The 15,739-nt window shown below is 36.6% G+C and overlaps 1 protein-coding gene across 3 annotated transcripts; it reads left to right on the top strand.

Moving 5' to 3' along the window:
• The first annotated feature begins 586 nt into the window (after positions 1-586).
• LOC144974813 (uncharacterized) lies at positions 587-14,825 on the top strand. Of its 3 annotated transcripts, XM_078918111.1 has the most exons (5): positions 588-680; positions 2,439-2,561; positions 4,695-4,844; positions 6,004-6,162; positions 8,311-14,825. In XM_078918111.1, the coding sequence occupies exons 3-5, from the start codon at positions 4,707-4,709 to the stop codon at positions 11,461-11,463; spliced, it is 3,450 nt and encodes a 1,149-aa protein (XP_078774237.1). In that variant the 5' UTR covers positions 588-680; positions 2,439-2,561; positions 4,695-4,706; the 3' UTR covers positions 11,464-14,825. The 3 variants fall into 3 exon arrangements, with proteins under 3 accessions (XP_078774236.1, XP_078774237.1, XP_078774235.1); XM_078918110.1 differs by lacking the exon at positions 2,439-2,561 and having other exon boundaries at positions 587-680; XM_078918109.1 differs by lacking the exons at positions 588-680; positions 2,439-2,561 and adding an exon at positions 844-1,142.
• Positions 14,826-15,739: the final 914 nt, after the last annotated feature.

Genomic DNA, 15,739 nt, shown 5'->3' on the forward strand with positions numbered 1-15,739 from the left:
CATTCGTCCTTCGTATTTTATTCTTCGTGTTTTGTTGATTAAGGGGAAACCCGAAACGTCCACAGTATCTGTCTTCGTCAAATATATTGAAGCTTACAATTAAACACATAGACGTCTATCGTAAATATACACTTAATCCGTATAGATTAGTATGAATTTTAAAAAATTTAACAAATGAAAAAGTAAGTAAAATACTTAATGAAAGATAGAGAGAGAGAGAGAGAGAGAGAGAGAGAGAGAGAGAAGATAGATAGATAGGTAGAGAGAGAGAGAGAGAGAGAGAGAGAGAGAGAGAGAGAGAGAGAGAGAGAGAGAGAGAGAGACTTCATTGTTACTCAAAAAAAGTCCCAAAAATAGTGTTGTGTCTGTCTAGGTATATAGTTTAGCAAATAAGTGCACGTCCGTCTACGTTCAACAATTTTAATCTTGCCCTGTTGATTTGGGGGGGGGGGGGGGGGGGGATAACAACAGAAAACAAATTAAATGTATTATTATAATATTAATAATATGAGTTTAAGATTAAGGCCTAAATTTTGGCGGAAAGTGGCCATGCAGCTATGCAACGCCACCGTTGTTGGTGCGTTGTAGGGGGAAATAACTCGAGCAACTCGTATGACTGGTCATTCCGTTTCAAATGAATTTCTCGACGAAGATTTCTGCGAAGTTTTCATAAATTTCAGGTATGCCATCAAACAGTAAATTGAAGAACGATTTAAAGATTAAAAACCAAATATTATGATTTTCAAATTACTAATTATTTCTTTAGGCATCAATCTAGCTTTTTTGTTTGGCACCATCAAGTTTTTAATGCCTTCACGCGCGAAGGTTGATTGGGACGACGCCATTTTTGTTTGAGATAACGATTGCATGCGAAGACGAGGAAATACGTTCGGTGAATGATGAAAGGAAAACAATTCGCCTAATATTATTATAATCGTTAAGATAAAAGATTTTAATTATTACTCGCGTCCCAGTAAAAAGTACCATAATCCGAGATTCTTGTATATCTTTTTAAAGCCAAAGCAGCTGCGCAACCCATGCCATTTTATTAGCTCAAACACAAATCACGAAACGCGTGAAAAGAGATCGTCCATATTCATACATTCTACGTCTAAGACTAAGACTAAACATACTGTATGATGGTATGAGTATATTAATATTTTTCTAATATAGGAATGATTTTGATTTTATTAAAACAAATTGTAGAGGTCTATTCCATAAGAACTTTAAAAATAATATTTACTCAGTCTTAAGAGTAAGAGATGTGGTCCATTGTAATTGTACAGGGTATTTTAGTATTAAATACCAGGCTTCTACTTCTTTCTAGTAAAATTTTGACTTATACTTATAACTTATATTGAGTTATTGACTTTCTAATGACATTTATTTGGAGAAAAAGGAGCTTATAAAGTCTGTAAACAGACTTACAAATTCTCGGTACAAGGTTGCAGGCACCTGAGTCATGCGTTTCAATGAAACAAAATGTTACAAGATAAAAATATCCCGCAGCAAAACATCACTTAGATCCAACTACACACTAAACAATCACACATTGAAACAAGTTGCAGAAAATTCATATTTAGGCATCATTTCATTAAAACAATAAACCTGGGTCTGTTTTTATGAACGTGGACTAGCACTTAGTCTCTGACGACTTCAGTCAAGGCCAATGACTTGAAAAAATCAGATTTTATGTGAGCTGATCAAGCAAGTCCCAGACTAAAATCACAGCACCTTCGGACTAAGTTTGGCCAAGTTTTAGTCATTTGCTAAGGCCGGACTTCAAGCTTAGTCTGAGACCAATTACTAGGATACATCATAACGTTGACAAGATGATAGCAACTATTTTTAGATTGAGAGAATTTCGATTCGGAAGGAGAATACACCGGTTACGATTGACAGAGGCATAAAGTGTCCTGTTGCTGTTGACACTGGCATTTAAAAACTGTAAGATAAGCGCAGATCGACAAAAGTATACATTTTTGTGAGTAAAAACATTTTGTAGTCTTCAGGCCCATGGAGTCGGAGTTTATCCCAGTTTCTATAGTGTGAAACGGGCAATAGCAATGGGTTACTACCATTTGAATAGGACGCTAGTTTATCGCAAAGTACTTTCTGCCAGATCTATCAGTGGGGGGGGGGGGTTCCAAAAAAAATCTCAACTGCACCAGGGGTCGATCCCAGTCCCTTTGCTTGTGAACAGAGTGATCTACCAACTGAGCTAATGGAACCCCCAAAACGTTTTTAAAACCCATTAATGGGGCTTGCAAGTTGCGAGTAAACGGAGACTCAGAATTCGAAAGGTTCGCTACATAGAACAACCAAAAAACAATTAGAAAGTATAGTGGAGACAAAAGTTATTCTGCTGGCATTGTAACTGACTGAAATAATGTGATTATCAGAACATTCTTTCTGTTTTGTTTGTTTTTTTGGTTCAGTTTGTTTGAGTTTCAATGAAACTTTCATTGGCCTAAATATAGAACTGACAGTCAACCATGGACATCATTGCAATCTGATTAGTCGACAGTCAATATCATGTGATTTGATTCATCATTGCAAAAGTAAGTTCAAATATGAAACGGAATAAAATATTATCTATACCGGATGTGTTGCTAATTTCCTTTTTGGAAATCTTTTGCATTGAAAGTATTAAGGTTGGTATCTTACCTGCCATCATGTACCAGAGAACTTAATGTTACCAGCACAAAATAGCCAAATTAGTCATCGTCCTTACAATGCCCACTTCTAGGCAAGAGTCTAGCTAGTCAGAGACTAGAACATGTTCACAAAATCCGATTTTTTAAAGTCACTTGTCCACTTAGGCTTAAGACTAGCAAGTCATTTACTAAACTAGTAAATAACTAAATCTAATCCGCTTACATAAATTGGGTCATGAAATGGCGAGCATACATCACAAAATAACAAATAAAGCAAATTTCGTGCTTGGGCTCATTAAAAGGAACAACAGACATTGCCATGCAAACCTGAAAAAAAACACACCTAGATTGCATTTGAAAGCTCATTCTTAGACTATTCTAGTACAGTTTTGGACCCATGCTTACAATCTGATATAAGCAAAGGAAGCTGTCTAGCACAGCGCTGCAACTGCAAGATTTATCTGCAAATGACTGCAGCCCCTGTTGCAGCATAACAGACATAATCACTCAGCTTGGATGGACTCCCTTCCAAGACAGAATGAAAGAACAAAGATTAACTTCAAAATTACAAACACATTTACACCATCTCACCAGAACAACTAGACATAAAATGAAAGTCATGCATTCAAAGAAAAATCCACTCAAATACACCAAAACACTAATCTGCAAACTCAAAACATCTTCAAGTATTCATTTGCACCCCGCACCACCATAGACAGGAATACTCTTCCCGAATCATATGTGAATGAAACAGATCAAGACATCTTCAAGGGAAGAGAAATCAATCAGCCAAAGCACCAACAATGGTTGCCAGATAAAATGCTGTATGGCATTTCAAAATTAGGTTTTCTTTTCAATCGAACATGACCATTTTTATCCTCAGTCGAAAGTTCCTTGTTGATTGAAAATGCTGAATTGACTAAAAATAGTGATTAGTGGTAGAAATTGTTCTAATTTGGGTACACCCTGCAACTGAGCTATCAATTCAATTTTTTTTTTTTTGGCCCACTCATTAAAATCACTGACAACTTGCTCTGTATTCCTTTTCCTGTCTAACCTTTTTATTCTTTTCCGATGCTCACTTCTGTTCAACACCTCTTTCAGGCATCTCACTTTCGCACATTACTACACAATAAAACAACTTTTGTGGTCTCGGGGTATTTGGCTTCTAATGTTCCTGGTTTGAGTCCATGTGTGAGCAATCACAAAGTTGAGTCTGCAGAGAAAGCTATTTACTCACTCAGATGAATATATGGCCTTTTGCAGCATTTCATTTTCTCTGTTGAAAAAAATTGTAATAGTAATAGTAATAGCTCTCCACAGGTGTCGTGTCTCTCCTTCAGTTTAGTATTGCCATTGGCTTAAGACCACTTGTAGAGTGCTTTGAGCACTTTTAGTAGATAGTGTGCTGTATAAAAGATCACAGAGTATTTTTATTTTTCAACTTTATCTAACTGGTATAATCTGCCTTGGTTATTCCACATTTTGTTAAAGCTGCCAAACAGAATGTAATCCTTTTGATGAATAGGAGCAAACAGGATCAGCCAACAGTCACTCATACTCAAGCTAGAATTAAGGAGTTCCATCGTTATCTTGGTTGAAAGTTGGCAGAAATGTCTGGCACTGCCATTTTTCTGCAAATAAATTCAGATCACAGAAGACAAAAATTCTACTGGTAATGGCTGACTTTTAAAAACTGGCGAATATCGGTTGGAAAGAAAAATGCAAATGAATATTGCTATAACGATTGCATTTCCCAAATTTCCATTCCCGAGAACTTTTTACGAAGCCATCTTGGCTTTCTTTAGAAACTGATTTAGCAACTACATAATATGCAAATTTTGTTCTTAATTTTGATAAGGATTAAATATGTTTGCAGGCTGTAAATTTAATTGCTGAATCTTTTAAAAAGATTTTTGGTTGATTCTGTTACAGAAAAAAATCATCCTCCCCAACTTTCAACCTTGATCTGTGTCTGATTACTGTATCATGTCTTTATAATTAAAAGCGTTTGTATTCTTTATTTTACTTTAATAGGATTTTTCTAATATGGAGCAGACCTACACCACAATGACAACTGAAGAGGAGGCTCCAGAAGTTGGTCCCAATGACATTGTCATTCACCTGGTCAATCCATTCAAGTGTGGCATGTGTGAACTCGAATTTCTGGACAAAACTGTTTTCAAGGTAAAATTGGCCTAAAGAGAGAACCAGACAAAAGGATATTTTTCTTGGTGCATTTCAGTTTCAGATAATTTTTGCTCATTTTTTACTTTTACTTTGACTGAGGTGAATTTTAAGTCGGAGCTCATCACTTTATTTTTTATGGTAAAACCTAATTTGATATTTGATGTGGAACAAAACATCTGTTCCTTTTCAAAAAGGAGAGGGGGGGGGGGGGGGTGCAGCATGGCTTAGCTTTATTAACTCACTCATATATGTAGATATGTTTTATTCCTCGTTTTGGTGAGAATTATTTTACTACTTTTCCTTCATTTTTTCCTTTTATTCCTGTTGTGATGAAAAATCCCTGTTTTTGCTCCCGATAATCCCTTGTTAGGATAATCACATATTATTACAGATCTGGGTATGGTCTTTTACTTATAACCCAACATTAGTGGATTTTTTTTCCACACATCAAGTTGTGTGGTCTTTAGCAAGTCACCTGCCTTAGCACACAAGAACTCTGTTCTTACAGCGTTCTAGAGTGGTACTCTCAGTGATGATAATCTTCCGTGGAATTCCGGGATTTTGTGATTTTCTTTTTACAGTGTCAAAAGTTTTTCTATGAAAAGATTTCACGCTCCACGGTAGATGGATGAAAAAATCACCATCTTGTCTTATGTCAAATTTTGACACCAGTGCTCAGTTGCATACATTTTGGTGACACTTGCATTTTAATGACGTCAGCCTAGACAAGGTGGCATCAAGTGTCAAAAGTGACACAAGGCTAGTGGTGAATAGATGACAGGTAGGGATTGGAAAATAATAATATAATAGAAAATAAATTCAGAACTCTCTCTCTCTCTCTCTCTCTTTCTCTCTCTCTCTCTCTCTCTCTCTCTCTCTCTCTCTCTCTCTCTCTCTCTCTCTCTCTCTCTCTCTCTCTCTCTCTCTCTCTCTCTCTTTCTCTCTCTCTCTCTCTCTCTCTCCCTCTCTCTCTCTCTCTCTCTCTCTCTCTCTCTCTCTCTCTCTCTCTCTCTCTATTTACAATACAAGCATGTGATCAAGGACAAATGGTTTCAGTTAAGCAGCAATCCAATTACCAATCCTACTGTCGTTAGTAGGTATCTTTTACTTTTACTTCATCTTGACTTTTTTTTCTTTTCTTTTGATTTTATATCAGGAGCACATATTCAACCACCTGGAGCAAATTAAACATGAACGCCCAAGTTCCCAGATTGTCATGAATATTGTGTTGCCTCCTGAGACCCCTGGAGGAGTAACAGTGACACGAGACATCTTGCAATTAGCAGAGGATGGGTCCATAAAGCAAGTTATTCAGGTGATAATTATTTTCAGTAATTAATGCTAGATCAAAGTTTGGTATGCCTTATTGAAATTACATCGCAGTCCACTTAGGATAAACTCACAGGGACCAGATAAAAGGTTTGTCTTATATCCAAAACTCAAGGGGAACAAACGTTCAGTGACACTTGTTTAATCTATTTGTTATCCCACTTTAATTGACACATATCCCCAGAAAGACAGTCCAAGCTTCCTGTTAACAATATACAAAGCAAAGTGCTCATCACACATCTCATGCTCAGTCCATTGTCTCTTGTTATCACCTCTCTGTGACAGACTTAGTATTTATTTAGCCTCAGAGATCAGTGAGAAGGTGGTAGTATAATAAATTATAATGACTAATGATAAACTTACACCTTGAACTACTAGATGCTCTATGACTGTAATGATATTTGATGCTGGAAGGATTGCTTTTAAAACAAACTAATGTTGTGTCTGGGAATTTGACAAGCCTCAGTGAAAACAAGAGGTGTTGGATGAGCGAGACAATGAATCCAAACAACACATGGTACATTGTCTCAAAATGGTCATCACTTTATATTGCATTATTTGATGAATAATTGGATGGGTCACCAATAATCCCATAAGTTTTATATTAACCTGTAGATGCTGAGGGAAGCTCCTTTTAATAAGATATAGAATTCATTAAAAAATTTTAAACCCTAAAAAAAGTATTCTAAAATGACACTTCAGCCTTACAGCCCACCCCAAATAACACAGCTGACTACTAAAGCTACAAAAACATCATTATCATCATTCCTACTATTATCAACACCACCACCTCTATTACTACAACCGCCACCACTTCATAGTCATCATAATAACTGCTACCATTCCCACAATTAGCACATCATCTTCACTACAGGCCATGCAGTCATTAAGCACATTTCAGACTCAAGCATGATAAATGGCTCGGCTGCAGGTTGTTAATTATTAGTTTTATTCACTTACTTCCATGGACTGGTGAATTAATGAACAGTGATATTGTCCAAAATACGTTGGAAAAGAAGCAACCCTGAGTAGAAGTATAGAAGATTGGGAAGTTGGCAAAATGGAACTAGAGACCAAAATGCCTTCTTTCTCGGAGCTGTTTCAAAGCTTGAGCACTAATGGTGATTTTATGGAATAAACTGGTCTCATATCTCAAACTAAAGTAGAGGCAGTTACAAGAACCGTGCAACAGATCATTGTTTCACATTTCAAGCAAAGCTCAATAACTGAATTCTTTTCACTAAAATAAGACAATCGTCCTCAACACCAAGATTCTCCCCTATTACAAATTACTCCATGTTTTTCAAATTGGGTGGGTTTGGATTTTTTTCCACCATGAATTATGAAAATAAGAATAAAACTAAAGAAAACAAAACTAAATCAAACATATACCACTATGATAGGTAATGCAGAGACATTGCATGATGTTGCACAATCACGACTGCTAACTAAGAAAGGGAAATAGCTCATGATATTTGATTCATGGAAATCTTTGGTTTATGTCTATTCAGACTTAAGCATTCCTAAGCCTCCTCCAGATGACTGCCTTTAGGTTTCATGAACTGTACTAACGCTATAACAATCACCAAAACATCATCATCATCATTTCTATCACCACAACATCTCAGCACCAATGTCATCACTATTATTACTATTCATATCATTATTACATTTTTACATTTTATACATTTTTCAGTTTCAGGGGTTTATTTAAATTGAAAGAAAGGAGATTGGGTCAGTTTTTGACTATTTAATTTTGATACTGTCCCAAAAAGATTGGATTTCATTTTAACAAATTTCTGACTTGGCTTTGAATTTTCCCATGAATGGTTTTTTAAATTCCTGCGAGGCAAATTTGAAGTTGGCATTTTTGCTATTTAATCTACTTACAATCCCTGTAGAACAAGGCACTGTATCATAGCTGTTCAGTGGTGCCAGATAGATAGATCTAAATCCTGCAACAATTTTTTCATCTCATGATCCTGGTATGATCTAAAATTCAAGTATTGGAAGCACTCTGAATCCCCATTTTTAAAATACAAACAAAATGGTGGCAAGTATATATATGCATTACCCATGCCCATATTTAACATTATTACTTTAATTTTAAAAAAATATTTTTTTTACTTCACAGCCAGCAAACAGCATAACTTTGAATCAAGTTCTGCCTTTAAAAGAGTTGGAAGCTGCTGGAGTCCTCAAATTGGATCACTCTCAACCCTCCGTTGCTGCCCCTGTTACCCCTGCTGTGCCCAAGATTGCTGGATCTCAGTCTTTATCTTTTCAAACACCAGTCGGAAGAACAACAACAAAGAATGTCAATGCTGTGTCGTCGACAACAAATGAAGTTGGTGGCATGACAGAAAGTGTTGCATCTTTAGACCCCACTAATTCAACATTTATCAAAGAGGAAGCAGAAGATGTATCAGAAATAATAGAAAATACGGATGGAACTTTCAGTGTTGCTTTCAAAGGTCCTAACAATGAGATGCAGCATATCCAAATTATTAGGCCTGAAGGTATGAAAGGTGACATGATGCTTGAACTGACTAATCCTCATCACAGGAGGTCGGGTGGTAAAGGTTCAAAAATCAATGAGTGTGATATTTGTGGCAAGATTTTGTCCAGCTCTACCAATTTGATTCGCCATAAAATGTATCACAGCACAGAGCGACCATTTGTCTGTCAGACCTGTGGCAAAGGTTTCAAAGATGTTAGCAACCTGAAAAAGCACACTATGATTCACAATAGGATCTTCCCTTGTCATTTGTGTAAGAAATCTTTCTTAAGAAAGTCTTTACTGGCCTTGCACCTGAAACGTCACCAAGCACGCACAGTCTTTGTCAAGAGTGGAAGTGGTGCCAAAGAGGTCACTCTGAAAACATTTGTGGATGATGATGGCACTAGAGTTGAAGAAATGAGCATGGCTTCCTTGCAAGGACAAACTTTTGAGTACAAAAAGAGAATTATGAAAGCAGATCCTCAAGATTTAAAGCCAAGCATGGACGAAGAATTGGAAGCCAGCACTGCTTCCTTGTCCTCTGGTACTCAGGATGAATCTGTTTCAGGAGAGCAGCAGGAAGGACAAGCTGTCGTTTCCTCTGGATCAATTACAAAGTTTTTACTGAATGAAGACGGCACTTTGCAAAGAGCCGACCAGCTGGAGGAAATAAAAGATAAGAGTGGGGAGCCAATTGATGACATTCCAGACTTGGAAGTTCCGGATGTTCCCAAAGACTTTGTCAAGCTGTATCAATGTGGTCATTGCGGTAAGAGGACAGTTCAGAGAGGTAACATGATGAGACATCTGATTCACCACCTTAGAGATAAACCTTTCAAATGCAATGAGTGTACAAAGCAATTTGTTGATAAAGGAGAGTTGGTAAAGCATATTAAAACACACACAAAGCCTTACAGGTGCAATCGTTGCAATGGAGCATTTGCACATAATGTGCAATTGATGAAACATCAAGAAACTGAGTGTCTTGGAGACAAAGAGCAGCTCAACTACAGTATTCTTGATGACGGTCAGACATATCGATGTGACATCTGTCAAATTGAAATGAAGAGGTTGGGAAACATGATCAAACATGTTGGCACCCACACAGGGAGAAGATTAGCTCGTAAAAGTTGGTCTTCTAATCCAAAATCAAGAGTGATTCCAAAGTTATCACAAATTACTGCCCCATATGCCTACAATGCAATAACACGGAAATTTCAATGTAACCACTGCAATGAAGTATTTAATGAAAAGAAAATTGTTCATCAGCACATAAAAAATGAGCATTCCAAAGAACATCTTCATCAGTGTCCAGATTGCGATAAATGGTTTCATTCCAGTGAAGAGTTGAAAAATCATGCAGTGGTCCATGCCAAGCCCTTTAAATGTGACCAGTGTTCAGCTATGTTTGCCCATAAAATAATGCTAGAGTCCCATAAAAGAAAGCATGATGAAAAGGAACGTGAAGAAGAAACAGCTGATTATGGAAAATCTGATGACAAGATAAACTATTATTGCAAGCATTGCAACAAGAAGTTGTCCAATAAATTCAGAATGATGAATCATATTCGACGACACTTGAATCAGAGACCATTCGAATGTTTGGTGTGTAACAAGTGCTTCAGTACTCAATACATGTTGTCCAATCACAAGAAGATTCATGCCAAGCTCTTTACTTGTGAGAATTGTGGTGAGGCATTCACTCGTAAGCTCTTCCTCCAGATTCATCGCAAGAAACATGAAGAAAATGTTAGTATCAATGGGGAGAAAAAGGTTGCTGCATCAATTGTCGGAAGTGTTAAGAAGAGGCAGTCGCAAGATCTGGATGACACTTCCTCTGGTGATAATGATTTCAACTGCAAAATTTGTGGGACTCCCTTTAACAGATTGGTCATCAAGCATAATCATGAGAGAAAGTGTAAGGAGGAGAATAAAGTTCTGACAAGATTGCAAACAGGAGATGGGTTTCAGTGTAAGATTTGCAACAGAGTAGCTACTCTGAAACATAATCTGATGGTTCATATCAAGAAACACCATGCTGACATAGTAAAAATTGATCCTACTGGAGAAATTCAGGTTCCTGATGAGTATTTGAGTACCATTGATTCCAGCTCTCCTCAGCAAGAGTCAGATATTGAAACACCTGTGGTCAAACGAATTAGACTGGGCACATTTGATAATAATATATCTTCGGGTAGTAAAAAGAGCATATGGGAGTTTGATACTCAGGATAGTAATGGAAATGATGTTGACAATGAAGGAATGGATGATGATGATGAGGAGGAGGATATCGATGAAGAAATTGATGAAAGATATACCAAAACAGCAGGTGGATTTGCTTGTAATATCTGCCGCAGAAAATTCACAGACTGCGATACTGTTCTTGCTCATTACATTTCTCACGAGGAAGAAAATTTGAAGCCCACTGAAGCAGTTGAAGAGGGAAAAACAAAAATAGATAAAGACATAGAGTTACCCAAGAAAAATGAAGATGAAATTGTTGATAAGGGTGAAAGTCTGTCCACTACAGCAAATTCAGATGTTACGCAAAAACCACAAACAGAGGAAGCTTCTCAAAATGAAGACACAGATTCAGCAACAGGAAAAAATGAAAGACCTACCAGAACTAAAGCTACACCTGCTAAATCAAAGCCAAAGGAAACAAAGATAAAAACGGAAGTTGTCTCTGTCAAAAAAGAAATCATTACTGAGTCTCCATCTACTCCAAACCGATCCTCTAGTAGGCCAGCAAGGAGTCAGAAAATTCCATCCCGTTTTCTTGAGTGATTATTATACTTATCAACTATTTTCATATGCCTAGTTTGTAGATTATTTTATTGTCAAGTGACAAGTCATAAGTGTTGCAGGTGCCATAAAACTCTTTCAAACGAGAGAACAAAAGATTGACTGTGTTTGAGCTGTAGTTCTAATACTTGCAATACTCATTTTTTGAGTCCTGGATTTACAAGAAATTAATCCTACCATGATAGTCAAGAAATAAAAATTATTCTGGTTAGTAACAAAAAAAAGTTTCTTTCATAACAATCTTATCTTTTGCTTAAAATGGTAATTTTGATCTCTAAGTTTTAATCTGGATTAGTATTACAAGTTATTATTTATTTCGCTCGAGTATTTCATTTTCTATATCCTGTAGCATTCACCTCATTTTCCTTACAACAATAAGGGTAAATTTATATGTGATTAAATCCTGTAAATTGCTCTAGTTAGACCCCTCAATTTTTTTATTTTTTTTTACTTGGATTGATGATTTCTGTTTTCCGTTACATGTAGCTTTGTGTCCTATAAGATCAATTAGTATTGCCTTAGGTCTTTTTATGGGTTGTGGGAGATGGAGATAGTATAACAGATTGATATTTCTCTTTGCGAGAGATGGTATTTCTTTCTTCATATGTCTCTGTCTCTATATCTCCCATCTATTTTTTATATTATATATTGATTATTATCATCTTCCTTTTCACTGTCTCCAAAATTAACTTATAATATTGTGCTGGCAAAGCTTCTAAAGATAAATTAACAATACTCATAATATGATAAAGTCTGCATCCTCTATTACCAAAGTTTGATGTAAGAAAGATCTTTAGATATTTGTTTTTAATTCTCTGGTGTAGGAATTGTATTGTATGTACTTGATATCATGAAATTGATAATTCCTTGAAAGCAGTATAACTGTAACCTCCCAGCCCAGAAGGGTATTATGCCGTGGGGAAATAGAGGTTAAAATTTGAATTTATAGTAGTAGTAGTAAAAAAAAAAGTGAGACTTAAAATGACTTTTTATTGTGAATCAAAGATATATACACTTCAGTCCGCTTAAGATAAGCTCCCTTTTACCCAAAAAAAGTTTATCTTATCCAAAACTCAAGAGGAACAACCCTTCAGCGACACAAATGTTTGTTTAATCTATTACTTCATTCACACACTCATTCCATGACCAGCTGATCGTGGGGGGGGGGATATGCAAGATACAAGATACAGACCACAACCTCACGCATCTATTAGTTATCCTCCTTATGTACATATCTCCTGAAAGACAGCCCGGCTTCCTGTTAAACTTGGCTAGACTAAACTAAGAGTGACTCTTTTAATTACTATTATTTGTCGTTAGAGCCATCTTTCCCATGCAATAGGCATGCGATGATCTAAATGCTTGAAGGCAGAATGAGAATGAAAACAAAAATTGGCGATGTTAGACGCTATCATCACTCATCCCCTAGTTCTTTGCTAATTGCACAATGAGTGCCAGTCGTCTTGTTCTTATTGATTGGCAAGCCATTAAAACTAGCCTAGCGTAGTGAGGGTTAAGTGGGGGGGGGGGGGGGGGGGCAACCCTAAGCAGTGGAGATGTGCATGGCCTGGATGAGACGATGGGGAGGGAAGGGCATGATACCCATAGTCTCTAGGGTGCTATGACAAAGGCACAAACCCACATGTTCATGTGTGAGTATGTGCATCATGTGGCGACATGCTTGTGTATTTCAATGAATCTTTGCACACACTACACTAATATAGCCGGTGTTGTTTCTTGATTGCAGCAAGTGAATGTATTGCGCGATGAGGAGACTAAAAGATGGGGGTGGGATGGAGGGATGATTGAGAGACTCCCTATCTATCCCATTCCATTCCTAGTCGTGCAGATCCAGATTGATGAGTTTATCTTATTCGGACTGGCTCACGGTCAGAGCTTATTTTAAACAATTTAAATTACTCATTATTTAGTGCAGAAAAATCAGGACCGGCCTCAGAGTTTATTTTAAGCAAGAGTTTATCTTAACGCAGTTTATTTTAAGCAGACTGCAGTGTATATTCATACAATTCAAGACGTGACAATGATTAAGATGTTACATTCCTGGTCATTTTGACCTTAAAATCATATTTTGGCATCATGTTGACCACGACTTAATACTGGTTTTAGGCAGTGGGTCACAACTAATGACTGAAGTTATTAACTTTGTAAAAGCAATTAAAGAAGACTCAGCGGGAAGTTGGTGTGAGCTACTGGAAGAGCTCTTTATCTGTCTTTATAAGTTGGTCTCTTTCTATTGTGGTTTTATGTGGGCAGGGAGGTACATACTGTGTCTTCTATCCCCCTATGTCTGTTTTCCAACAGGCCCTCTGTCTTTGTCTTGGAATGAGATTACTTGGTTTTGTCCTAGCCCTGGCTGGGAGGGAAACGGTCAAATGTATAGTTAGTGTTAGTTTTGGGAGATGATATTTTTTTCCTTGTAAATCATCTCTCTGTTATGTACTTGTTTTTTTTTTTTTTTTGAAATCTACATCTGTTCCCTATTTGAACAAATTCCCCTTTGTCTTACATTTTCTTGGATGCTATAATTGTAATTCTAGAACTTTTTACTGGCGCTGATATGACCTTAATGTGTTGCAAGCGCCGTAAAACCCTCAAAAACATAATGGTTTTCTGATCATGTCCTGGAAGTAATTCATCTTTTGTCTATGAGTGAATCTGACTGGTATAGGAGGCACATGTGTTTTTCTTTAAAAATGTGTTTGTTTTGGGGGGTTTTCTTTGACTATGACTATGATAGATATTTTTCTTTGTGTCAACGTCTTTCTGAATGACTGTTACAGTGCTCGAAATTACCTGAGTGCTCACACTTTTTGATATGTGGCAGTGTCATCTCTTCTTTTCGACTTTGTTAATCCTGTTGGTGTCGTTCAGGAATGGGATCATTTGATTGCACCAGAGCCGTGCCTGGAGCTTTCTCTTGAGATTTATTACCCTTTTTTTTTTTCAATTTGATCATATTCTGTAGTCCTAGACCCTTCTGTTCGTCTATCATTCCTATGTTTCGAGGGACAATATGAAATAAGAGTATACTATTACACAACCAGTTTTTGTTAAGACTAGAAAAACATTTTGTTCAAATAGGTATTGAATGCTGATTTTTTATTCATGTAGCATGGAAATATATCCCATTACTTTTAATATTACCCTTGTAATTATGATAATCATCCTTTACCATCTTCATCATCGTCATCATTGTTGTCACCATTCTCATTATCCAACTGGATACATAATAAACATCACTTTCCGTTAACACATTGTTATTTTAATGTTTGTCACATTTGAAAACATCTTGAAATTTAATAAAACAACAAATTCTGACAACAGTGTATTGCTGTGCTGCTTCATTTTACTATCAGTATCAGTTTATTATTTGATTTACATGTATTTATTTATTTGTGTTGTGTTTATTAATGTCCTTCTTTGACCTTAAAATTAACTATAATATTAAAAAATCTGACAGGTTTGGTTGGTGAAATTCTCCATAAAGACTGGGAACTTTGGGCCCGTGGAGTCTTTCCAGGTCCATAGCCTTGTTACTTCCTTTATCTATCTATACCATAGTGGGCAGGGAGGTACATGCGGTGTCTTTTTCTATCCCCCTATATCTGTTTTCCAACTTGCTTTCTGTCTGGAATGAGATTACTTGGTTTTGTCCTGGCCCTGGCCGGATTTCTGAGTCATATGAATAGTTATTGTTTTGGGAGATGATTTTTTTTCCTTGTAAATCATCTCTCTGTTATGTAGTATTATTATATTTGTTATTTTGAATGTATAATGTAGGCATTTGAGTGTTTTCCTCTTTGTTGGATCTTGTGCTCGTGTCCGGATGAGACTTATAGGTGATCTCAAACTAAGTACAATGATGGTATGCTCTTGGATTCCACATCTGATCCTATTTGTTCCCAGTTCCCCTTTGTCTTCCTATCTCTTGGGTGCTTTGATTCTAGAACTTTTTACTTTCCCAATTTCTTCCTTTTACTGGCACTGATATGACCTAAATGTGTTGCAAGCGCCGTAAAACCTTTAAAAGCATAATGATAAAACATATCTATCTATACAATTCTCCATTCCATTTGGCTTTAAGTTCTTGCTCTGGAAGGAGACCATCTGGTGTCGCCATACCCTCTCTGGAGCGAGGAATATTCAAATTGTTTTGTTCTTTTAATTATTTTTGAGAGACATTAAATTATTTCTCTCAATGTAAATCAGATCTTTCACTTTCAGGAATTACCTCTTT

This window comes from Berghia stephanieae, chromosome 6 (genome assembly GCF_034508935.2).
Source record: "Berghia stephanieae isolate SIO BIC M18660-M18661 chromosome 6, UCSD_Bste_1.3, whole genome shotgun sequence".
Lineage (NCBI taxonomy): Eukaryota > Metazoa > Mollusca > Gastropoda > Nudibranchia > Aeolidiidae > Berghia > Berghia stephanieae.

What these genes read in the sequence shown, in the direction of transcription:
- LOC144974813 (XM_078918109.1), top strand. An exon ending in TGGACAAAACTGTTTTCAAG is followed by an intron (nt 4,845 to 6,003) that starts GTAAAATTGGCC and finishes ATTTTATATCAG; the next exon opens with GAGCACATATTCAACCACCT. An exon ending in CCATAAAGCAAGTTATTCAG is followed by an intron (nt 6,163 to 8,310) that starts GTGATAATTATT and finishes TTTACTTCACAG; the next exon opens with CCAGCAAACAGCATAACTTT.